The sequence below is a fragment of the Phyllostomus discolor genome, chromosome 1 (genome assembly GCF_004126475.2).
Source record: "Phyllostomus discolor isolate MPI-MPIP mPhyDis1 chromosome 1, mPhyDis1.pri.v3, whole genome shotgun sequence".
NCBI classification, from domain to species: Eukaryota; Metazoa; Chordata; class Mammalia; order Chiroptera; family Phyllostomidae; genus Phyllostomus; species Phyllostomus discolor.
This window is the reverse complement of record NC_040903.2, coordinates 23,612,360-23,638,756: the sequence shown is the minus strand read 5'-3', so window position 1 is coordinate 23,638,756 and position 26,397 is coordinate 23,612,360. Positions and strand designations below refer to the sequence as shown.

Genomic DNA, 26,397 nt, shown 5'->3' with positions numbered 1-26,397 from the left:
TCTGAACTGAAATCTTTCCTATTAGGGAATTCGTGAAGTAAGACTTGGGGGAGGGGGTGAGAAAAGCAAGCATCACCAATGACGACCAGGAGTCAGGAACCTGGCGGGGGCTGAGTGAGCCGGAGGCCTCTTCCGTGTCTCCAGGTGCATCTTCAGAGCGGAGCCCTGCCCGGTGTGCTAATGCCATACCTTCTCCCTGTGTGCTCACACAGGCTTGTGAATAAGGACATTTTAAAGCCTTGTACATTGTCTAGTTTAAACGGTATTGGTTTTCCCAAGCTATTTTTTTCACTAAGCATTAGCCTAAAATTAAGTATTTTATGAGTTTTGTTAAAGAGCACTTGTATTTTTTCCTGTTGTTTATATAACACATTTTTATGTAAGAATACAAATAAATTTTACTCATAAAAACACCCAAACAAATGTTAAGTGATTGGCTGATGTTTAATTTATCCCCTACACTCTAGTGGAAAAGATTCTAAACAGGAGTCAGGAGTCTTGTGGAGGAATTTTGATTTCTCCATTTATTAGCTGTGTGGCCTTTGAGAGTTACTTAATCTCTCCGAGTTTCTGCCTTTGTGTCCTCTCTGAAAAGAGGATCATAACATTTTCCTTCCATGGTTTTGTAAGGTCACTGAGGAGAAATATGAAACTTTTGGTATGGCCTAATATGGAGCACTTGTCATGTCCCAGGCATGGGACTAAATAGTTTTATTTTTATTTTTTTAATCCTCACCCAAGGATATATATTTATTGATTTTAGAGAGGTGGGGGGAGAGAGAGAGAGAGAGAAAGAGAAACATTGATTAGTTGCTCCTGTGCGCTTCCTGGGAATCAAACCCGCAACCCAGGTATGTGCTCTCACCAGGAATTGAGCCCACAATATTTTTTTTGTGTATGGGATAGACGCTCCAACTAACTGAGCTTCCTGGCCAGGGCATGACTAAATATTTTTAGTTCAGTGAATTATCCCATTGAATCTTCTCAACACTCTTATGAGATAAGGGATATTATTACAACCATTTAACAATCAAGAAAATGAGACCTGGTGATGTGATACCACTTGCCCCAGGTCCCAAAGCCAATAAACAGCAGAAGTAGGATTTGAACTTAATCTTTCTGACTCTAGAACTCACATGCTCAATCACTATGTTATATTAAAGTTTTATATGCCATTTATAGTTGATTAACTGTCATTTTAGTCCATTTTTCTATAACTCCTTGAAAATTAGATCTCTGAGGAAGATCTCTGGAGCTTCCTCATTTTAAAAACATTGGTTTATGTTAAAATTAGTTCCATTTACTTTACCTTGACCAAACAGCAAAGTGAAGGTCACCCCTGCAGGGAGGATTTGGAGACCTAACCCTGCCCCTTCCAGCCACACCTCGGACTGGCATAGCTTGGTGTTTTCAGGATCAGCCCTGTGCTGTGCAGGCACAGATCGGAAGACACTGTGTGGTGCTTTCTTACACCTCCAGTGGAATTTTTCTTCTCAAAAAGCACTACAGCCCTGGATGGTGTGGCTCAGTGGCTGAGTGACAGCCTGCAAATCAAAGGGTCACTGGTTCAATTCCCAGTCTAGGGCACATGCCTGGGCTGCAGGTCAGGTCCCCAATAGGGGGCATGCGAGAGGCAACCACACATTGATGTTTCTCTCCTTCTCTTACTCCCCCTCTTCCCCTCTCTAAAACAGAAGTAAATAAAATCTTTAAGAAAAAAGCACTACAATTTCACCAGGCTCTCTTCTTGAGAGTTCCACTGAGATCAAAACCCTAATGAAGGGAGTTCTCCCCTTTATCTGCAGGATAAAAATATTTGTTGTAGGTAGGAGGGTCTCTGTGATCAAGTGATAACGTAGGGGGGCAACAGCAGTTCCAGGCAGCTCTCTGGGTGCCTGGGTAGCTCTGGGTAGCTCTGGGGTGCCTGGGTAGCTCTAAACCCTGTTTTGTGCGCTCTCAGTGCAAACCTACTTTTGCCCCGCCTCGTATTGACTGCACTTCAGCCTCTTTTATCAATGAATTCAAGATATTATAGGAAGGTGTAAGGAGCAGTGGTTTAGAAAAACACATAGATGGTGTCGCTGTGCTCGGCTACAGCAAACTGCAGTGCCGCAAAGAGGGGATCCACCAATCTTCCCTTTGGGAAGCTCTTCCCACTCCATGACAATGGTTGACGTCTCCCCTGTCACCAGACTGCCCTTGAGGGTCAAAATTGACAGGAAGTGTTTCTGAACTGACAGTGTTCGCCTGGCCATGAAACAGAAATTCACTAACCTCTGGGTCGTATTCACAGATTATAAAGGGTTGTGAATCCTACTTTCTTTAGTTTCTCTTTCATATATTCATTTTTGAAAAAGGAAAAGACAGGAATGGTATAAAAAGAAAAGAAAGAAATGTTATATGAAAAATTAAAGCAATCTAAAAAGGGGGAGCCCCCTGCATGCATTAGCAGGTGCCCTACTTGAGGGTCCTTCAGCATATGGGACCAGTTGGACGTGACCAAGAACCAACCTCCAATCGTGATTCTTGAGAATTCTTATCTCATCAGCCATGTCACATGAATTCATGTGACACTAATAGGGATTTACACAGGTAAGAGTTCTCATTTTAGTGCCATTTTGAGAAGTTTGCCATTCTCTATAACAAACACTGTCAATATTTCTGACAGTGCTGGCAGAAGGGTTTCATTAAAATGTGCAGAAGAGAAAAAAACGTGTAACTTGGGAAAGGAGGCAGAGGGGGGCAATGGTAACTTTGAAAGGTAAACGGGCAGATCAGATGTGCCTTCCTCTCCTTGGGTGCTGTTGCAGAAGGTGTTTGGACTCATGAAACTGTCAAAACTAGAATTTTAAATGGACATTTGGGTCTTTTGTAGCATCTAGGACTACAGTGCCCTGTTCTGCCATGGAACTTTCACTTGGCAGAACAGTTTCGGCATTGTCAACTTTCATTTGATTTTTGATTATCGCTCTTAGTATGTTCTATGAACAAGTCAGGTCTCTAAGATGCTTGTGGAAAATCACATCTGGTTCTCACAGCATAACTTTGAAATTATCATCAAAATCTTATTTTTGTACATTTCCCTTTCCCATTCTGCTTTCTGCCTAGATCTTCGATAATAACCATTTTTTTAGATTTTATTTATTTATTTTTAGAGAGGGAAGGGAGGAAGAAAGAGAGAGAGAGAGAGAGAATCATCAATGTGTGGTTGCTGGGGGCCGTGGCCTGCAACCCAGGCATGTGCCCTGACTGGGAATCGAACCTGTGATGCTTTGGTTCACAGCCCGAGCTCAATCCACTGAACTACGCCAGCCAGGGCTTGATAATAACCATTTTTTAAATGGAATTTTATGAACTTGTCCTAAGGCATGGGTGACAGGTGATCAAGTCTTCTTAGAATGTGATGACAGTGCAGCTGCGGAGGGGACTAACGTGACAGTTATGGCCTTTCTAAAAATAATTGTTGGCTGAGAAATGTTTGGTTTTATATAAGCATTGGGAAGTCAGTTTTTCTCATTGTCCTTTAACTTTTGGGTCAACATTGTGAGGCAAAGACAAAATAGAAAAATGCAGAGTAGCAAAAAGTCAATCAATTGTCTGTATTTTTCCACTTAGCACAGTACTCGCAAGTATCTTTCTCCTTCTATGTGTAGCTACAGAATATGGAATCATCAGGTTCCAGAAGTTGGAAGGAATCTTAGAATTTGTCTTATTCCCCCATCCCCACTTTTTCAAATAAGGAAGCTGAGTCTCAGAGAAGTGAGGTGCTGGACGCATCCAGTTAGTGACAGTTTGTGACCACAAGCTAGTAGCAGTCAGGACCTGGTCTCAGGTCTTATGACTCCCGGTACAGTGCTCTTTCCAAGACAGAACCACCTTCTAAGTGTTTCCATTTTTAAATTACCGTATATTGCTGTGTATAATGTGCACTTTTTTGCCCAAATGTTTGAGGGAAAAATAAGGATGCACATTATACATGGGTAAAACTAATTCCCATGTAATTATGTATACATATAATTATATATACATATATGCATAATTGTATATGTGTACAATTATGTACACATATGTGTACAATATATGTACAATATGTACATATATTATGTACAATAATATGTATATATTATACATATATAATTATAAACATGTATAATTATGTGTATACATATATAATTATATGGGTAGTACATAATTATAATTATATAATTACAATGCACATTATACATGGGAATTAGAACTAAAATGTGTGTGCACATTATGCACAGGAGTGCATTATACACAGCTAAATATGGTATTTTCCTGCCAACTCTGAACAGTTGTAACTATTGTGATGGCAGTTTTTCAACACTGAGCAGTATTGGTTTCTGTTTCTAGTGCTGAACTGACAGCTGTGCTCTGTTACAGACCATGTGTTCTGCACTCCTGTCTGCAATTGGAATTACCCTGGGGGTAACATGAGGTTACTGAAATCAACTGCAGTGGAATACATGGTTACTTTCTTTATTTTCTATAGGCAATTTATAAACTTTTAAGAGCTTGTCTACTGCTCTGAGTGCTCTGTTTTCCAATAAGTTTCTTTGCCTTATGGTACTAAACTATTAATGCTGCAAAGCCCTGGTGGATATCACGCCTCTACATAACGGAAGGCATGCCTAGCTCGCCTCTCTCAATTCAATATAGAACACAATCCAGGATGTTACCCATAACTTTTTCCAGCCTCTGTTCACAGATGGCTGAACCCTATTCCAACCCCGTTTCAGGCTGTGAGCCCAGCATTGGCACCTCTCCCTTTGTGGCACATTTGTGATCCCTATTATATTTTGGGAGTCTGACTCCCGACCCCCACCACTTCCTGTTTCCAGCTTTGGAAGCCATGACTTCAGCCTCCCCTTATGCTACATGTTTTAGTTCTCTATCAGAGAACTAAATACCCACAGAGATACTTATCTAGATTTAAAGTATATATTGGTATTATTTAAGCTACTATTATCGTGTAAAGTCACAGCACACCTGGACCAGAAATGTCTGAAATATGCGCCAGGAGCGACTTATGGGTGGTATTCAGCTACAATTCTTTTGTGTGCATCAGGGTCATGGTGACCAGGGGGGATGAGCAAGTTCAGTCTCTACTTTTCTAAAGACGGCTCCTGTTTGTCCAAAGGGACTCTTGGGATGAGCCTCAACATTTCAAAATGTCTTCGATTTCCTTCCAGTGTCCTTTGAACACTGTCTGTGCAAACAAGAGAAAAATGCCAAAACTGAAACACTTCAAAATTCCATCATGCAGCCAGAGCCACAGAATGGTACTAAGTTTCTAGACTTGGTGAGGACTTCAAACAGACAAGGGCAGTGGGGTAGGCGGCGTGGGGAGATGGCCCCCGAGATTCTCGCCTCCTGGTGTTCACTCCCTGTGAAAACACCTCTTGCTCCCTCGAGTGTGCGCAGGAGCGTGAGTATAATGGGGTTGTCACCCCCATGAGTAGGTACTGTTACATGGCCTAAGGGAAAGGATTTCACAAATGTAATTAAGGTCCTTAATCAGTTGGATCTGAGTTCACCAAAAGAAAGATCATCCTTGATGGGCCTGAACTAATCAGGCGAGTCTTCAACATGCAGGGGCCCTTTCTAAAGTGAGAGCTTTAGAGTCAGAGGGGGATTCTCTTCCTGGCTTTAAAGAAGGACCTGAGGGAAGTTTCAAGGAGCTGAGAGTGACCAGCAAGAACACAGGAATATAAGTCCTACCATTGTAAGGAACTAAATTCTGGCAACAGCCCATATCACCTTAAAAGATGACCCTGAACACAGGTGGGAATGCAGTGGGCTGATGCCTTGACTTCTGCCTGGTGAGGCACTGAGCAGAGGCCCAGTGTGTTGTTTTAAGCTACTAAATGTGTGGTGATTTGTTAGCAATCAAAATGAATGCAAGAGGATATACCAAACATCATTGTGATATTTTATAGGCCAATGTGCAAATGTCATCCAACCTTGGAGGAACCATATCTCCACCCACCATACATAGGAGGGAAGGTGGCAGTGGTGTCTCACATGGCGGTCATGCTCGTTCACCGGCAGTGATCTCTTTAGGCTTTTCTGGGTCAGCCACTGCGCAGAGCTCAGTACCCTTCCTACCCGCACTTGTTCTATTTGTATTCGTGTCTCAGTGCTCTGCCGATGAAGCGCCTTTTACAGACACTTCCAAAGTGCCTCTTATAGACCCTTTTAGGGGATAAGTTAGTTGTAGATTTTAAAACATTCAAGTGGAATGATAAGCACAAAGCTTTAGCAATATATTTTCAAAAGCCCCAACCTTATATTTGAAGAGTCAATATAACATAGTGGCTTTTATATGAAAAGCCATCCTACTTGGTTCTCAACTCAGCTGCTCCTGACTTCGGGCAAGGTCTTTGCCCTTGTGATTCAGCTTCCTTTGCTCTCAAATGGAGAAAGTAAGAGTACCTTCTTACAGAGTTATTTTGAGGAATAAATGTATTAACATACATGAAGTACTTAGATCAATAAGCACTAAAGGTGTTTATCATCTCATGAGCTAATGTTATACTGTCAGCACATGGTACGACTGAACTATCATATCCTGTTAGGCTTCCGAACTTCATCCATTCAAATGCAAGACATGATGCTTACCTACTGTGGCAGATGCGGAGGACAGCAGAGATTTGCCCCAGGAGCCCCAGCCTGCCCAGGCCCCTCCGTGTGGAGGGAGATCCATAGCCTGTAGGAAAACAGATCAGCCACAGGTCAGCAATTCAGTTTATCCCTGAAAGGAAAAACATGCATTGGCTTGACACAAAGAGAAGTGTTTTGTTTCATTTTGTTTTTTTAAATCACCAACAACCCTGTCTCACTGGCTTGTAGTTTATAAGGGTCATAAAAGAATATACCAACCCACACTGCACTGTGCACTTTGGAACCAAACTGGTTAGTAGTGGTGTTGGCTTCTGAAGGCGTGGCTTGAAGTGAGAAGAAGGGAGTTTTATGTGAACCAAGACCTCCCATTATCTGGAAGACAGGGACAGGGATGTGAGGGGAAATGATTTAATATATTAGGGTACAAGGGTGGTATGAGAAGGTTCAAGACAACTTTGACTCATGCCATTTTTATAGAATGAAACAACTGTGTCCCTCAAGGTAGAGTTGACTTTCAGGCCCTTGGCGGGGTAGGAGGAGCTTTGCCACAAGTGATATAGGCAAAGCATCTACAAAAGCTTCAAGGAGCCTGGAGATGGTGGCAGCAATGGGTAGCCTTTTAAGGTAGATGCCTTTCAAAGTGCCCACCCCACTCACAATGACCTCTGTAACCCACCCTACTCACAATGACCTCTGTAACCCACCCCACTCACAATGACCTCTATAACCCTATCTCTCTCTGTCCGTGGGCTTAGTAGATTCAAATTCTTTTGTTTAGGTATTTGAATTGGGACTGAGAGGTGGGTTGCTGGAGCTGGTTGCTTGGACAGAAGATGAAAACTCAGGTGGTGTAGGGTGACCGTATTCCATCTACCATGCAGACTAAGAATTGAGAGGAAGCAGAGTGAGCAGAGTTAAGGACATATATTCAGAGGAGCTGTTTGAATTCTTCATACCTTCCTAGCCCCCGGGGTCCTATTCCTCTTGGTGGAACAGGCCCTGCTGCATGCCTATCCTTGGGTTACACGACATTCTTGCAGAGTGTGTATGTGTCTGTCTGTCTGTTTCTCTCCCTCCTCTTCTCCACTGATGTATCCCCAGAGCCAAGAAGAGCACATGGCATATAATCAGTACTTAATACATTTATTCGTTGAGTGAATAACTGAAACTCATCTGTTTTCTTAAGTGTACAGCAGTTTCTGTTACTTGCAACCGATGCATTCAGATCCAATTAGTGAAACTGTATAACTTGAATAACTAGCTCCTTTCCTTTTCATCAATCTCTAACATGAAGAGCTATAATTTTCTGGCAAAGGGAAAGGTGAACTTAGTACAAGGTGACCCCAGGAGAAACGGGGATTAATTCTAGAGCATTGTGGGACCCTCTTCCCTGGTGGCCAATAGGGGAGGATCATGGGAGACCACATGCGCAGTAGCTTTAAAGTAATACAACTACTTGTACATACTCAGTAAAAGCCCACCAAAACTAGCCAGGAAGGATCCGCCCTATAAGAATAGAGTCCCTCCAGCCCACGAGGTCAATCTCTGCTTGGAATTGGCCTGCTCCCATGTTCTCTTCTATAAACTCTGGGCCTTCAGTTCAATTCTTTGTCCCGATCACTAAGAACCTGGTTACCTATGCCCACCTGTGACAAAACCACAGCTTTCTCTTACTCTCTAGGAATGCATTCTAGAAAAGGAGGCAGGAACACCTTAGGAGTTGAAAATTCATAGCTCTAAAAAGAAGAAGAAAGCAAGTACTTAAGAGAGAAGTGAAAAATTCCTACAAAGTTTGAAGACTCTATAACCCTTGACCCAAGGCTGCTCCATCAGTGGTCTCCAGCTCCCTGCTCCCTGCTGCCCATCACACTTACAGATGTGAGTGGACATGTGAAACAGTTTTAAATTAATGAGCGATAACTGGGAAAGTTGTGCTTTTCATAACAAATTATACAGTTATGGCCAGTGCCAGCTCTTTCCCCCTCCCTTCCTCCCGCCCTGAATGCGGAGACAATGCTTGAAAGAGAAGCAGCCATTTTTGCCGCCGTGAGAGAAAGGCCAGGGAATCCCACACACTGGTCCTGGCACTCCTGAGCTACTAAACCAACGTGAGTGCCTGCCTCTCTCCATTCTTTCTGTGAAGGGAGAAAAAACCAAATTGCTATCTTATAAACTACTATACGTTGAATTTTAGTTACTTGCACCCAAATGCATTCCTAAATGATTCACCTAGTACCCATGAAACACTATCCATCAGTGTAGGCTACTGGTGAAGAGAAAAGGTTTAGAATTAAACTGCTCAGGTTCCACTCCAGGCTCTGTCATGTTGGGCAACAAGATATCCAAGTCCTTGAAGCCACTGTTTCCTTCATTACAGAACACAAGGTATAGGAGGATACGAACCAAGAGCCTCAGAGGTTTATTGTGAGTATTCAAAGAAATAATTCTTACAAAGCCATGAGCATAGCACCTGGCACTTAATAAATGCTTCATAAATGTTAACTAGTAATAATAATAATAATAAAATTACATGTTTAATACTAGGAAGTAAAAAGCTTTGAAAGTTGGGTGACATTTTTTCTGTTGGAAACAACAAGAAGCGTGTTAACATATACGATAATATTCATGACTCATGACTAGAAGCTTTCCTTTTTGGTGTCTACGTTGATTTACTTCATTTTGGCAATGGAAGCCAATGGCAATTTTATAGCATCGTGAAGACAGATATAAGCTGATGATGAATATCATTCTTTATTAGGAAAAATCACTACCTATGTGATTAAGAAGAGTTAATACACTTAAGGGTGGCAGCTTCTGACTCAAATTTACAATACTTAATATGTTCTGACAGCTGATAATTGAGTAGCAAATGGAAATAAGTGTGAAATGAATCTAGAACTTTTCACAGTATAATAAGTGGCTTCAGTTGATTTATTAATCAAGCTCCTTTGACATTGAGCTGTGACCTCCCGATCAGCTACAAAGAGTATTTATCAGTGGCAAATACTCAAATAACTACATGTGCACACTTAATACCAAAACCATATAAACTAAATGTTCAGCATGGATTATAAATCTATCTCATTATGAGTACTGTCTCCACTTGACATGGCTTTAATGCCACATACTTATGAGACTATAAAGTAGGCAGAATGGATCTACTCAGAGCTTCTATTGGTAAATATGGTTATTTTAAAGCTTTTTTCTCGCCCTCATGCCATGTAACCCCCACCTCCTTTATCATAGAGCTTCACGTCCTGTTTTACAGAGAACACAAGTCATCATATGATGACTCTCTAGACTCCCTGCCCCCGCCTTCTACAATCCCAGAAGAACGGCCTCATCTGGTACAGCAGACCAGATTTGGAGTGATCAGGAGGAGTATCCAAAACTCAACGGGAGGTCATTTAAACATCTGTAACAAACTTCCCAGGTGATTCCAGTGCACCCCCAGATTTAGGAAGCACTGCCCTCCAGGGCCAAATGGCACCAGCATCCATCCCCCTGGCTGCTCAAGTCCAAAACTGAGCGCCATCATGGACAGCAGGTGAAAAGGAGGAATAAATGAATTGGAGCAAACTCTGCTCACTCACTGAAGAGGCGAAAATCTGCCCTCAGCAGGTCTTGGCCTATGTTCTCTCTTCTTTGCCTCTTTCAACAGCAATTTTATTTTTCTTTTTATTATTTTTTTATTCTTACCCGAGGACATTTTTTCATTGCTTTTTTTTAAACAAAGACCGAGGAAAGGAGAAGGGTTGGGAGAGAAAAACATCAATATGAGAGAGAAACATTAACTGGTTGCCTGCCATACACACTCTGGCTGGGGATCAAACCTGCAAGCTTTTGGCTCCTAGATGGTGGTCCAACCAACCGAGCCGCACTGGCCAAGGCAATAGCAGTTTTATAACTTAAGCATTCTGCTCTTCCTTTTGTAGGTGGAGAACTTATCTGGTGGTAGTCTATGTTTTCCTTTGAGAGTATTTCTGGAATTCTTGACCTTCATAATTGTCCTTATGCATTGGCATTGAACAGTAGGGATGGCGTTTTTCTTACTTTGGGCACATTTCTTGGTGTTCAGAATTTAGGGATGTTTGATCTAGATGGGATCTTTTAGGGGTCATTTGATTAGTGTATTATACCGTCCTATAAGATCTCTGGGAATAAATATTACTCCTGATTAGCACCCAAGACAACCACCTCTGAATTGAGGCTAACTTTCCTGGCTCCTTAAGAGTAAATGTTCCACCTAAGGTTTCCCTTGTGCCTTTACTATCTAGCTATGCTACCTAGTGCTACAGGACGTGCTGCGATCGCTGTAAATGGCACCACCTTCCCCAACTAGCCTGTGGGCATCCTGAAGACAGCCGCACCACTCAGATACCCGGGTGCAGCACACGGTGTCGTGGGACTGGCCGAGGCCTTCGAGAACCTAGTCCAACATGCCTCATGGATGCCGTACCGTGGATTCCTGTGGGAAGCCTCAAGTCAGTGGCTTCTTGTCTGTACATCAGAAGGGATGGGAAAGAGAAGGAGCAGCAAGGATGAGACACCTTCACTGAGGGCATAAACTGTGAATGGTGTGACCCTTCAAAACAGAGACCCTTCAGCTGGCAGAACCACTGGTCTGTTCCTCTTCACTAGGTTCCCTCCTGGCCACACCACCCTCCCTGCCAAGTTATGGCCACCGTGCGGCCTCAGACAAAGGCGAAGCGAATAATGTGAGCTTTAGGGAGCCCCATACACAAAGTTACTACACAGATGCAAACCACTTAGAGAAAGATATACACCTTTAAGCACATTATTACCAAACCTAGTGTGTCCTAGAAGATACAAGTTTATACTTTCTCAAAGAACATTCTACCAGGGTTTTTTCCTTTTTTTTTTTGAGCAGGCATTTTCCCATAGAAGTTTTTTAAAGGGTGTGATGAGATGCTTTTCAGCTCCAATATAGCTGGGATCAAATAGGCTTTTGAGTTTGGCTGTTTCCTATAGGACCTGCCTTTCCTTGGGAAACTGTGTTCAAGATCCAAATAGTCAACTTGTGCATAAACTTTTGATTCAAGATTTTTTGTAGAGTTCATCCTCTTTTTGGATCAGAGAAGAGTCGTTTTCATCGCTGCCAGAGGCCATCTTACAAGTGTCCCACAAAGGGCAACTAAAACGGAGCCAATGAGCAATGCTGGAAGACGAGGCACAAAACTGACTTCTCATATTCACTCAAGAGAAAAGAACAGGTTACCAAAAGAGGTAGTTGAATCACCTTTTCTGGGAATTCTTAAAAAGAGACTAAATTTGCAAGCGCCTAGAAGGGTTTAAACATGACCTGGGTGAAAGCGATATCCTTCCCAAGCAGCCGTATCGGCTTTCTGCCTTTCTCAGAACAAACGCACTCACAGGTGTTCCTCCCACACCCCGGCCCCCTGAGCTCCTGTGGGCAACGCCGCACTCACACATCCAGAGTCCGGTCCCAACTCTGTGGCCAATGTTTGCACTTCCATCCAGGTGCTTCTGCGATACTTTACTCTGAGGAAATGCTCACCTTGTCAAAGTCCTTGAAAGCTACCACTGTTGCGTGGGGAGAGCTGGGGAGTGTCTGCCTGCCCCTCAGCACATCCTTGTAGCATTGAGGAGATTTATAAAGTGCTTTCAAAAGCAGGGTCCACTCGGTTTGCTCAGACAATTTAAGAAGGCAGGTGTACAGGAGCATACTGACTTTTTACTGTGGTGTCTTTATCAGTGAGCTTGTTACAATTATGAGAAGTCTGCAATTGAAATGTATAACCCAGGCATCAAGAGCATATATATTTTGAATTAGTGGAACTTGTGTAGTTTTTTTTAAGTCATCCCATGTCAGAATGGTGTGGCTAAGACACAATTTTTTTCATGGACAAGGGTATTTACTAACAGTGGCACTTATAATAAAACTGGGAACCAGTGCTCCCCACAACAGAAAGAGAGTGGGGAGGGGAAAATGGGTTCCAGAGTCAGGTATATAGGTATTCGTAGGGACAGGAGACATACATATGTATCTTATTGGTTCCATTTCTCTGGAGAACCCAACTTAATACAGACTCTGGCATTAGTATTTTTTTAAAGCTTTCCCAGGGTTGAAATGTTCAGTTAGGGTTGAGAGCCTCTAGCCTGGGAGTTCTTAATCCCTTGTAGGGTCCATGGACAGCTTCAAAGGGTCTGTGAACCCTGACTTCAGAAACAAAATTGTGCGTACGTTGACCATATCTGATCTAAACTCCCAGCTGACATCCTTGCAAAATAACTGTTTGGTTTTGTTTAAACATCTCCAGTCCTGGAAAACACTCTCTTCCCCAAGAAAGCCCATCACATCTTAGGACAGTTCTAAGGAAACTAAGAAGCCAATTTCGGGGGACTGGGTGAAAAAGGTGAAGGAATTGAGAAGTACAGATTGGTAGGTACAGAACAGTCACAGGGATGTAAAGTACAGCATGGGGAATATAGTCAGTAATACTGTGACAACTACATTCTGTGCCAGGCGGGAAAGGAAAACATTGGGGGAAGCACCTGACTGTCCAACCACTGTGCTGTATGCCTGAAACTACTGCAAAACAATAGTGAATGTAAACTGTAGTTGAAAAAGAAAAAGTTAAAAATGCAGTACATTTTTAATAAAAGAATCATAAAACATTAGTCAGAAGAGTTAGTAGTCTTCACATGCAAATTTTTCATTGAATAGAGGAAAACACTGAGGCACAGAGAAATGAGGTGTCTTGCCCAAATTAACAGACTTGTGGATAGGTTGGAGAATGAAAGCCCAGCCCTCCTCTGCCCCATCCTGGTTTCCTGTTTAGTTCCCCTCCCTCATGGCACACAGCAGGGTCCCTTCAAAGAGGTAACCTGATCATAATACCTGGTATCAAACTATATTGCAAGGCCATGGTAATCAAAACAGTCTGGTACTGGCACAGGACTGTTCCAGTCCTGTGCCGTCCTGTGCAGTCCTGTGCCGTCCAGTCCTGTCCACATAGACCAATGGAACAGAATAGAGAGCCCAGAAATAAACCCATGTCTCTATGGTCAATTAATATTTGACAAAGGGGGAAGGAACATTACATGGAGTAAAAATAGCTTCTTCAACAAATGGTGTCAGGAGATCTGGGAAGCTACACGCAAAAAATGAAACTTGATCACCAACTTACACCATACACAGAAATAATCTCAAGATTGATGAAAGACTTAAATGTAAGTTGTGGCACCATAAAAGTCCTAGGGGAGAACATAGGCAGGAGAATTTTGGGTATTCCATGCAGCAATATTTTCACCGATATGTCCCCTAGAGCAAGGGATATAAAGGGAAGAATAAACAAATGGGACTTCATCAAATTAAAAAGCTTCTGCATGGCTAAAGAAAACATTAGCAAAATGAAAAGGGAACAAACTGTTTGGGAAAAAATTTGCCAATAATACCTTGGACAAGGGTTTGATCTCCAAAATATATAAAGAATTCACATGACACCATACCAGGAAGACAAACAATCCAATTAAAAAATGTGCAAAGGACCTGAACAGACACTTCTCCAAGGAGGACATACAGAGGGCCCAGACACATATGAAAGGATGCTCAACGTCACTAGCCATTAGAGAGATGCAAATTAAAACCACAATGAGATACCACTTTACACAGGTCAAAATGGCCATCATAACCAAATCAACAAACAAGTGCTGATGAGGTTGTGGAGAAAAGGGGACCCTAGTACATTGTTGGTAGGAATGCAGACTGGTGTAGCCACTGTCGAAAACAGTACAGAATTTCCTAAAAAGTTAAAAAGGAAACTGCCTTCTGACCTGGCAATTTCACTGCTGGGATTATACCCTAAGAATCCTGAAACACTAATTCGAAACAACCCTTGCACCTCAAAGTTCATAGCAGCATTTACAATAGCCAAGTGCTGGAAGCAATCTAAGTGCCCATCAGTAAATGAGTGGATTGAAAAACTGTGGTATATTTACACGATGGAATACTATGCAGCAGAAAGAAAGAAGGAACTCCTACCCTTTGTGACAGAGTGGATAGAACTGGAGAGTATTATATTAAAAGAAATAAGCCAGGCAGAACCTAATTAAGTTAAATGGAACCTAATCAACAAAACAAACAAGCTAGCAAAATAGAACCAGAGACACAGAAATAAAGAACAAACTGAGAGTGACCAGAGGGAGGTAGGGAGGGGGACCACGGGGGAAACAAGGAGAAGAGTCAAGTGATGGAACACGTATAAAGACCCATGAACAAGGATAGTGGTGGTCAGGGGAGGGGGAGGACTGTGGGAGAGGGGGGATGGGCAGGGCAGGGGAGAGTAATCGGCGGGAAAAGGGGCAGAACTTTTTCAAAAAATTTTTTTGAAAAGAGGTGATCTGAGGTGGCACAGCTCAGGACAAGCAGGGCAGGGGTCCGCTCCCCCATCACTCCAGAAGGCAGGATTAGAGGCGAGCAGCCATCCTCCTCCTTGCAGGCTCGTTGCCTCCCCCGCCCCATCCCCACACAGATGGAGGTGAAGATGCCAATGGAACCCAGCTCAGTGGTTGTGTTGGTGGGCACAAGGTACCAATTGGGAGACAGTGGCCCAGAGAGACAGGCGCAGGCACTGAAGGAAACCGGCCGTGACCATGCGAACACGCTCTGCCTCTGGCCCCCTGGAAGGCGGGAAGGTGTATGAGGATCTGAATGTCTGAACGTGATCCGAATGTCTAAGATCTCCACAGTGGATTTGTAAATATGCATTAAAATTTAAGTGACATTAAAGCAACATTGACGTGGTTTGGGTAGAATCAGGCTCATTAATAATTTGGACTCATGTTCAATATTACAATATTTCCCACTTTACTACTGAGTAGCTTAATATCTTACTGGGTTGTTTAAGATCTCTAAGCCAGGTTGCTTTGTTTATAAATTGAAGTTAATAACATCCACCTTAAAACACCCAAGAACTGTTATACGGAGTGAATTACATGACATACAAAGTGGCTAGCAGAGTGCCTGGCACACAGGATGTATCCAGTTATTGGTGGCTGTTATTATTATTATTATTAATAATACCATTATCGAAATGCAAATATATGCCCTCCCTGGCTGGTGTGGCTCAGTGGGTTGAGTGCTGGCCTGCGAACCGAACTGGTTGCCAGTTTGATTCCCAGTCAGGGCACATGCCTGGCTTGAGGGCCAAGTTGCCAGTGGGGGTCGCTCAAGAGGCAACCACACATTGATGTTTCTCTCCCTTTCTTTCTCCCTTCCTTCCCCCTCTCTAAAAATAAATTTTAAAAAACCTTTTTTAAAATGCAAATATAAAAAATATTTTAAAAATGCAAATATATAATGACCAAATATTCTCAAATATTTCTTTTCTCACAACACAACACAGTTTTGATGACAGAGGTGATATCACAGTATGTTCTGAACCCCCAACGCCACCCACAGAGATTGGCATAGATCCGTGCCCATGGTAGGTGTCAGTAAGAACTTAGGTTGAACTGAATCAGAGAAACCACTCCTACCGGATTATTCTGTTCTTTCAGGGGTATTTCGGATCCAAGTTCTGCCTCGAGGCTGACGGCGTCGATGCATTCGGCGAGCACATCCTCAGCCACTTCTCCATTGTGTGGGGGGTCCACGGCACTGGTGTCTTTGGGCTGCTCCGGGTGCCCAGCGTCAGCAGTCTCTGCACCCTGAATGGCTGCATTTTCATGCACCTCGCCTCCAGGGTCAGCCAGGGTCGGCTCATTTGAAATTGTCGCTGAATCACAGTGTGCCTCTGCATCCTTGGGTAAAGAATCACTGTTGGGCATCTCGGTAATTTCTGCTTTGTCTCCAGTGGCTACCGTGTCACCAGCATCATCAGACATTTTTTCTTATTATCTGTCAACATGATCACAAAGAAAAACTTTCTGCTTTAATCTGAATTGTCAAACTTTAATTCGAAGCCATGAATAATTAAATTACTAATAAACCTTCTTCAACCAATAAGAAACTTGATGTCACCTTGGGGTAGACTGAATCAATATCCCAAAGACACCCAGGTCCTAATCCCTGGAATCTGTGAATTTTACCTTGTATGGCAAAAGAGACTTGGCAGGTGTGACCCAATTAAGGACGTTGTATTGGGAAGAGTATCTTGGATTATCTAGGTGAGTCCTAAAGGCAGTCCCAAGTGTCCTTATTAGAGAGAAGCAGAGGGAGACTTGACTACAAAAAGGAAAAGGCGGTGTGCTGACAGGAGCAGAGACTGGAGAGCCGTGCTTTGAAAACAAAGGAGGGGGCCACAAGCCAAGGAATTCGAGTGACCACTAGAAGCTGGGAAGGTCAAGGAAATCACTCTCCTCTCAGAGACTCCAGAAGGAACCAGCCCTATTAACAACTTGGCACTAGCCCAGTGAAGCTGATTTTGGACTTCTGGCCTCCAGAGCTATAAGAGAATAAATCTATGTGGTTATAAGCCACTACGGCTGCTGTAATTTGTTACAGCAGCAATAGGAAACTAATACAACCTACAGTGCTATCTTTTACCTTTCATGGATCTCTTGTTTGGTATGCATGGATATGCATATGGTAACTAGGAGTATTATTTGGATCTGTGAAAATTATTTATTTAGTGTGACTTCATTGATTTTATTTGTAGCAATAATGAGCATAAGCATAGAAAACACCCAAAAGCTTATAAAAAATACTTGACATTTAGCTCTGCTGTGTCGTCAGATTCACATTGAGAAGGAGACATATAAACACATAAATGTGCTTTGTCAAGTACCAGCTGGTGAAGGCCTGGGCGCTGTTTGGACAATAGTTTAGACGGGGATACACAAGAGTGAATGGGAAGAAGTGATATGTTAAGCCAAATGAGGAATGCAGTCATTACAAAACAACCTACAACACAGAAAACTCGTTATCTTGTAAAACAGTACTGCTCAATAAAACTTTCTGTGATGATGAAACTGTTTTATATCTGCACTGTCCACTGTGGTAGCTAATAGCCACATGTGGCTATTGAGCATGTGGAATGTGGCTAGAGCCACATTAAATTTCTTTAGTGTAATTTTAAATAATACAAATTTTAATTTTACATAGGCATATATGGCTAGTGGCTACACACTGGATAGCAGAGATCTAGAAGGCTAGTTCAAGATGATAATTTTTTTGGATAAAATGCAGGGTGTTCTCACTACACAAAAAGCCAAATCTTGGGCAAGTCAATGGGTAGTTTTGTTGACTTCGGTGTTTACTAGTTGGTCAAATCTCAGGTTGCTGCTAAAGCCACGGAATGAAAGAAGCCATTTAACATACCAGCCACCTGGTGGTGGAGGCTTAGAAAGAACTCAAGCGCACAAGCCAACCCTGCCATCCCCTCAAATAGCTGTTGTCTGGCTATTTCCTTTTCCTGCTACATTCTCCCCCTTGGTGAGTCACATTCCTTTCTGTTTTACACACCACTTTGGTGTTGTGAGTCTCAAACGTCTACCCCCAGTCCACAGAGATAGAAAGGAAATGAGTGGTTTCCAGAGGCTGGAGGGAGGGGGAATGAGGAGTGACTGCTAATGGCACAGCTTTCTTTCACAGGTGATGGAAATGTTCTAAAATTAGATCGTGATAATGGCTGTACAAGAGTGTGAATATATTAAAAACCACTGCACTGTGCGCTTTGACAGAGTAAATTTTGCAGTATATGAATTACATCTTGGTTTACTAAGAATATATATAATATATAGTGTAATAATATCTTAGTACTGCTGCGAGAAAGAAATTCTACCTCTCGAGTAGTTCTAATGGCCAGTTGGAAATCTCTTCTTGTCCAAAAGAAACCTGTGGTCTTACCATGAAGTGGATCTTCCTCTTAATTTTTGTGTTCCATTTGACAGCACCCACATTTCCCCAGTTGCCCAGGATACCCTAGGTTGTGGCGGAGAGTGAGGGTAGGATTCTGTCAATGAGTAGGTCAGTGCCTGGTTGAAACAGTAAAGAATGACCCAAGGCCACTGTACAGAAAAGGGTACTCACTGTGGTTCGTGGGAGGGGAGTGGGATGGAGGGAAGGCACTTGAAAAGCTATTGTCATCTGGAAACTTACAAAATCTTTGGGAGAGCCTTGTCAGGATTGGCTTAGGAAGGAGGTTGGCAAACTGTGGCCTGAAGTTTTATTGGAATACAGACATCCTCATTTGTTTATACATTGTCTATGGCTTGAGTAATTGTGACAGAGACCACACGGTCCACAAAGTCACAAAGCCTAAAACATTTACTCTCTGGCCCTTTGTAGAAAATGTTTGCTGGCTCACAGCCTAGGATCCTGCTTGACTGCCACAGCCCAAAGCGCTCTCCGTCCTCCTCGTTAACCCTGACCTCAACCCGGTCGGAGGGGCGGGGCCGTGAGGAGAATGGGTCCGTGAGTACAGGAGGCTGAGACATCACTTTTATCCCCATTTTGGGTTCATCAATAGCTGGTCATAGACACTGCATATTTATTTCTTTATAAGATAACACGGCACCCGGTGACGTGTGTGGGTTGTCATTTATGCCCTGGAATGGTTGGTTAACATCTAAAGTGCCCTGTTCAGACACATGCTCTCCAGAGGTCTTTAGTTAGCATTTCAGTATCTGTAACTGAGAGCTCACCTCTTGAGTGGGTCTAACTTTCACCTTCTCAGGTAGGTACTCCACGGCGCGCTAATTACCATAAGGAATAACAGAAATCATTCTCACTGATGAAATAGAAATGGGGCTGAAGATATGTGGACTGCAAAAATAATGTACAGGTTCTTTTTTGCCCTGCCATTACCAGGGCATAAGGGTTTATTGAGCCCAGCAGCTTACTGGCCTATGGAGCAGAATTTTTCTAGTTCTCTGGCTGATTGCGGGGGAACACCAGAACCTGAAGCGGGTGAGAAGGTCACCTGAGTCCTCCCCAGAGGCCTGAGAGCACAGAGCTAGGACTTCACCAAGCTTACAGGAAAGGCTGTGTAACAGAACCCAGTTGCTAGTATATTTGCGAGTGAGCGGCGGAACTCTTTCTGAGAGCTTCATGGTAACCGCACTCCTGGTAGGGAGGCTGCACGGAAGGAAACCTACAGCCCTCACCCGTCTCTAATGGCCAAATTGCCTTAGGTCAGTTCACCTCAATTCTAGAAAAATTGCTCTAACAAAACCTCTCTTCCCTGCGTTTGTTCTGCATTCAACCCACAACACGAAGCCATTCCCTTCAGAATACCCAAGGAGTCAGCTCGGCGGTATCGAACTGATACTGTTAAAAAGTACTTATGGACAACTTATAAATTTCAGAAAGACTATATTTCTTACATCTGTTTATATAGTAAAAATGGTAACTACCCTATGCAGCCCTACTTTAACTTCCAATCATACATATCTCTGATCTATTTCCTTTCACCTGTTACAGGCGTACCTTTTCCCCTAAACCAAAACGAGAGGGGTCTTTTGTGTTTGTTCTGGTAAACCTTTACCTATGGTGGATGCTACTATGACCACAGAGAATCACTTTGTGCCCTTTTGTCTGTGATCATCAGAAACTGTGTGTTCTACACACGCAGCTGTTGCGCGCAGTTACTGACGGAGTCCGCCAGGACCACAGCCGCGCCCCACGCTGTTTCCTGGGACAGCCCCCATCTTTCCCTGGGTGCCCCAAGGGCTGTCAGGCTTCGACATTCCTCCCAATTTATCGTTTAGAACGTTGATCACGGCGGCTAAGTCTGTGGCTCTTTGATGCTAGGGAGGCTCAACCCACAGAAACAAGGGGGCTTCTTCAGTAAACTGCAAGGAGAGGAGGGGCGGCATATAAAGAAGCCTTTGTGGGCTGGGAAGAAGTCAGCTTTTCTCGTGAATAAATTCAATCATACCTAAAATGCTCTCGGAACTATGCTAGATATTGGAGCGGCAGCATCATAGTTCCAAAAATAACATTAAAAGAGAAGACATGATTACTCTCCTTCAGGAAGTGAATAATCTGATTATATTTTATTCCTGATCAGCGAAGGTGCAGGGAATGATTTCAGCTAACACAAGCTAGTTAAGTGATGATGCAAAACAGCCTATCAAATAAGGAAGAGATGAACTGGCCCAACCTCGTGTAAGGGAGAACCTTGAAAATAGCTTTGATACGGTTATTTAGGCATGACGGGATAAGAGTAGAGCAAATGTCCAGCCTCAGAAGTGAATTCTAGAGATTCGGGATGGACGCCTGCGTGGCCTGGCCAGGAGGCCACGTGCAGGAACAGTGAGGGTGGGGAGGGTGGGATTCCGAGGCGGAAGGAGTTGCACTCCAACCCACCGTCCCTCTGCCTGCACACAGCTCACTCGTTTATGCTGGGCTTCCTCGTTTCCTTCCCTGTAAACCGAGGGTGGACCAGACGATCTGAACGCTTAGTTCTCGAACACCATCCTGCAGCACTGGGACGGTCCATGAATGGCAGAAAAAGGAGGACAAGATGGCAAGTTTTTCATCAATCTAAATTTATTAAATGTAAAGGACTGCCTTCATCTTGCAAGGTTAGCCTTCATGCTTTTCTTGGTATTAAAATATCTGTCATTCTTATGAAATCGTGGTATAGTGGATGGATTTTTTTTTTAGTGGCTTCATTTGGCAAAATAAGAATTTGGTAACACAATGCCCTGTGTGGAATCACTTTCCCTAATTTAAAAAAGTGCTGGTCATTAAAGGACGGGGGACAAACACTCTGGATGAGAGCTTCTGAATCGGTTTGTAAGAAAGGCTTCCTGCCCTGGCTGGTGTAGCTCAGTGGATTGAGCGTGGGCTGCAGACCAAAGGGTCGCTGGTTCAATTCCCAGTCAGGGCACATGCCTGGGTTGTGGGCCTGGTCCCCAGTGGGGGCCATGTGAGACGTGACCATACCATGATGTTTCTCTCCCTCTTTCTTCCTCCCTTCCCCTCTCTCTAAAAATAAAATAAATACATCTTTTTTTTTTAAAAAAAAGGAAAGACTTCCTATGACAAGGACACATGTTAAGGTCCCAGTCCCTTTTTACTCCTGTGTAGCCTCCATGTGGCTGCCAGTTATTTTTCTGAAACAGATGACAACTCTTTGTTTTCCTGCTTAGAAAGCATTAGGTCTAAACACCTTTGCACAGCATCTGTGGCCCCTCATAATCCAACTCCAGTCTTGCTCTGCTCCTGCATCTCTTGTCACACCCTACACGCTTGCCTCACCTGACTTTCCATCAGAGGAGCCCGCACCTCCCTGCCTTTGCCTATGCTGCTTCCTCTCTACCCAGCTGCCCTGCCTCCAAATGCCTGTCAAACTCCTGTTTGTTTCTCAATGCCTAATGTCATCTTTTACTCTGAAATCGTCCTTAATTTGCCCTTCTCCTTCCAAATTAATTGCTGCCTCATCTATGTTTTTGCAATACATTTGAGATACTTCTATTGCATTTATAAGGAGTGTTTGTTTCTATGTCATGGTCTCCTCTGGGACTGTGACCAACAAGCACCCAGCTGGGTGAATTCCCCTCAAATGGTTAGTGAACTGAAATATACTGTTCGGTATTGATTAAAGAGAAACAATGTTCAGTTTAAGTTGGTCTTATAAATACAATAAGAGACTACTTATATAGACTGAATCCACAAGATTCAGGGAGGCCCCCTCCCACCCTCAAATTCCTTCTGCACTGGCTCACTTGCGCCTCAAATTCCACCCTGAGAGGTTCATTCCTTTGCTTAAAGTTTGCAGTGCGAGGAGGTTATCAGATTCTTTCCTGAGCTCAGATTTTGATGGAGGAAAGGAAGGAAAGAGCATGGAATGAACATCCGTGAGGCAGGAAAGGGCCACGGGGAAGAAAAGAGGGCAGAAAGAGGCCTGTGAGGAGGAAGGCAATCTCATCCCCAGTTTCCCCCTGGGGGCTGAGGTCTCCTGGAGCTCAAGAGACATTGACTTTAAAAGTTGCCTGTTCGTATCCCTCAGGATGTGGGATACAGTAGGGCACAGTCAGCGCCCTCACGGCCCACACAGAGATGTCTTCCTACTCTTGGAAAAGTCAGTGAGGTTCAGGTGCCCGACCTGAGAGAGCTAGAAATACTCATCAGGGGAGAAGGCCAGAAGACTGGGTGGGTGGGGCGGGGCTGGGCTGGGCGGGGCGGGGCTGGGCTAGGGAGTAGTAGTCAACCCCCGGGGCTGTGCATCAAGGTGGTGCCAGCTTAGGATGTAGGCCCGGGTGGAAGGGAGGGCGTGGATCTGCAGGGGGAGGGATGATGAGCTCGGATGAGAGTGGGAGGTCAAGGCCCGCACTCGGTTTCCCACGTCCAAAGGCAGGAGAACCCCAGGATGGAGGCCCCTACCTTACCAGGATCTCTGTTAGAGGACCCTCTGTGCCCTCCGCTGCCTGGACCCTGCAGCCTGCCTCTGGCTCCGACCTGGGACTCCCGGGAAACTTTTTCAGATGCGCTTGGTGCGGGGTGCTCATGGCAGGCTCCGCGGAGGTTACTGCCGGCCGAGGGTGCAGAGCCGGAGAGCGGGCGTGTGGGTGTGTGCATGAGCGTGGACCCGGAGCGACACACACTCACACACACACACTCACACGCCCGCACCCACGCAGGGCCCTCGGCAGCGCCGGCCGCGCCTCCCTGGACCTTCACCCCCTAGCCGGATCCTCCCGGGTCCCGCGCCCGGTGACAAGTCCTTGCCGATGGTTTCTCACTAACGCAGTGGGCGGGAAGAGGGGACCAGACCCAGGAGGGACAGCGGGTTTCCCCACCACCCCTTGTCCCCGCAGCCCGGGAGAAGGGGACTGGGAGAGGGTGCCCGGGGATCTTACCGCTCAGGCTGGCGGGTGCGCGCTGGAGCTCCGGGCCGGTCCCGCCCCGCCACGTCGGCAGGGCCAGCGGGGACGCGGCCGGAGGGCGGGCCTGGAGGGGGACTCGCGGCGAGCGCCCCGCCTCCGGCTGGCCCAAGGTCGGGCCTGCCCCGCGTGCTCCCCGCCCCAGCCCCAGAGTGCAGCTGGGGCGCTTCGGCACCCCTTTTCCCCAGCCTGGGAGGGTCCCGGCTGCGCTTTTGACCCTCCCTGAGAAACTTTGCTTTTCTAGCTTTGTGCCTGTAGCGAGAGCCGGAGGGGCGTCCGCCCCATGCAGAACTGGTCTCGGGACTCGCCGGATCCCTTTTCTTCCTTTTTAAAAGTACCCTGAAAAGTCCTCAGAGTTATACTGGTAAGGGGGGGCCTGAGGTTCAGCAAGAGCTTGCGATCGATCGGCTGATTGTGCGTTCAACAGCTTTCTCTTACTCCGTTTGTGGGAGGGGGATCTGATTTTAAAACCGAGGGACCGAACAAACAAAAGCACTTTCTAGAAGGTCTATTCGGAAATGTGGGTCAAAATTCAAAAATGTTAGCTTTGGCCCAGGAATTCCACATCTGTGAGTTTGTCCTAAGAGTCAAATACGCAAATACGTTTATTGTAGTTGTTTATGCCAGGGAAAACCGGAAACAGCCTGTCCCACAATAAAGGGCTGGTGGAGTAAATGAATTTCCAATAGTCAGGTATACTGTCGCCGTTACGAATTATGTCTGCAGGTCGAATTCATTGACGTGGAGGAAGGCCATACTGGAATGTTAAGTCAAGGGCAGGGGAAGCTGAGAAGAGTGTGCACATAGTATAAGCCTGTTCTTATAAAATATACACATATATTTTATAACTTTTAAAACAGTGATTCCCTCTGAGTTCTGCGATTGTGTTAGCAAATCGTGTTCCAGGTGTGACAGGTGTCCTTCGGTGTCCTCTAGACAAAACATCCTTGCCTGTGGGACAGCTCAGACCTTCACTGCACCTGCCCCTCTCTGCTGTGGCAACAGTCCAATCAGATCCTCCCATTTATGGGGCTGGTTTCCTTTTCTCCTTTGACCCAAAACAAAAGAATATTAATCAAGCAATTCTAGCAGCAAGTTTTGTTGTTGATGGTAAATTAAGTCTTTTTACTTGAATGTTGTTGTTTTCAAGCCCACCAGACTTTATTTCAAAACTTTTATTTTTCTGTAACTTAAAAGGTTTTTTATTCGTTTAAAAAAATCTGGAGTGAAAGAGGACTTCTGGTCAAGATGGAGGCATAGGCAAGTATGGCTCACTTTTTTGTACAACCACATCAAAATTACAACTAAAATATAGAACAACCATCACTCAGCAACATCACAAATCAAGTTGAATTGAAGTCTGGCAACTATGGAATTAAAGAGACCACATCCATCCAGACTGGTAAGAGGGGTGTAGATGTGAACAGGCTGGTCCCTTACCCACATGTGGTGGATAAAATTTTGGGAGGGGTGTCTCAGGAGTGAGGACCCCCAGCCTCCTACCAGGCCCTGCTGCCCGGGGTTCCAGTGCCAGGAAGATAAGTCCCCACAACTTCTGGTTGCAAAAACCAATGGGGATTGACTTGGTGGAAGAAATTTCTGGAACCTCAAGCAGTTCCTTTTAAAGAACCCACACATGGGCTCACATACTCAGACTCCCTCCCTCCTTCTGGGCTCCAGCACCTGAAAAGCCGCCTGAAGGGCATCAGTGGCGTGCAGGGGGAGGCTGAGGTATCTGGCTTGAAGGTAAGTAGAAGCCATTGTCCGTTTTCTGGGCCTTGCCCTCACAGAGTCAGCAGTGCTGTATCTGAGATTCCATCAACCTGGCTAACGCCCTGGTTGCCCTGCCCTGGAGATCCCCTGAGACTCCAACCCACTCGATTTATAGGCCTACCTAAGCTGCTTTTCCATATGAATGGCTCATGCTTCACAATTTCCTAACTCTTCCCAAACAAGCAGCAGGTGGCCTCAGTGAGCCCCAGGCATGACACTAGTAGCCTAGATTCACAGCTTGGCTATGCCTGGAAATCTCCACGCCCAGCAGAAGATGCTGCTATATCAGATTACTTTATAACTCAGGGAGGGTGGCCCTGGGAAAAACACAGGTGGGGACTGATCTTAGCCTGCACCACCTGGGAAACCCCAGGGCCAACACACCAGTGTACAGCTACAGACCACTTCAAAGCACTGTCACCCTGCCACTGCACACCTGATTCTCCACGGAGGGCAAAAGTTGGTGGTAAGTGGTCACAACCAATCCTTGCAGCTGACTGGCCTGGGTAACTCCCTCCCGTTGATCTGCCAACAGCAACCAAGGCTCAACTACAAGAGGAGGGTATACTCAGCCCACACAAAGGGCGCACTTCGAGTACCCAGCTTGGGTGATAGAAAAGGCTGAACACTGGACCCTATAGGACACCTACTACATTAGGCCACTCTACCAAGACACAGAGTCAAAGAAGCTCTACCTAATACATAGAAACAAACACAGGGAGGCTGCCAAAACAAGGAGACAAAGAAACAATGCCTAAATGAAAGGACAGATCAAAAAACTCCAGGGAAAGAGCTAAATGAAATGGAGATAAGCAATCTATCAGATGCAGAGTTGAAAACACTGGTTATAAGCATGCTCGAGGAACTTAGTGAGGACATTAACAGCATAAAAATGACCCAGTCAGAAACGAAGGGTACACTAATTGAAATAAACAATTTACAGGAAAACAACAGTAGAGTGGATGAAGCTGAGAATCAAATCAATGATTTGGAACATAAGGAAGCAAAAACAACTGCTCAGAACAAGAAGAAAAAAGAATTTAAAAAAAATGAGGATAGTGTAAGCAGCCTGTGGGACCACTTTAAACAATCCAACATTCACTTCATGGGGGTGCCAGAAGGAGAAGAGAAAGGGCAAGAAATTAGAAATTTATTTGAAAA

At 44.6% G+C, this 26,397-nt stretch overlaps 1 protein-coding gene across 2 annotated transcripts in view; it reads right to left on the bottom strand.

Moving 5' to 3' along the window:
- Positions 1 to 23,567, bottom strand: part of FAM114A1 (family with sequence similarity 114 member A1) — a 58,824-nt gene extending 35,257 nt beyond the window's left edge. For both annotated transcript variants that reach the window (XM_028507981.2, XM_036019840.1), the window contains exons 1-3: positions 23,440 to 23,567; positions 16,168 to 16,528; positions 6,643 to 6,730 (exon numbers count right to left, since the gene is read on the bottom strand). In XM_028507981.2, the coding sequence (XP_028363782.1) occupies positions 6,643 to 6,730; positions 16,168 to 16,515 (436 nt within the window). In that variant the 5' untranslated portion in view covers positions 16,516 to 16,528; positions 23,440 to 23,567. The remainder of the gene's footprint in view (positions 1 to 6,642; positions 6,731 to 16,167; positions 16,529 to 23,439) is intronic.
- Positions 23,568 to 26,397: the final 2,830 nt, after the last annotated feature.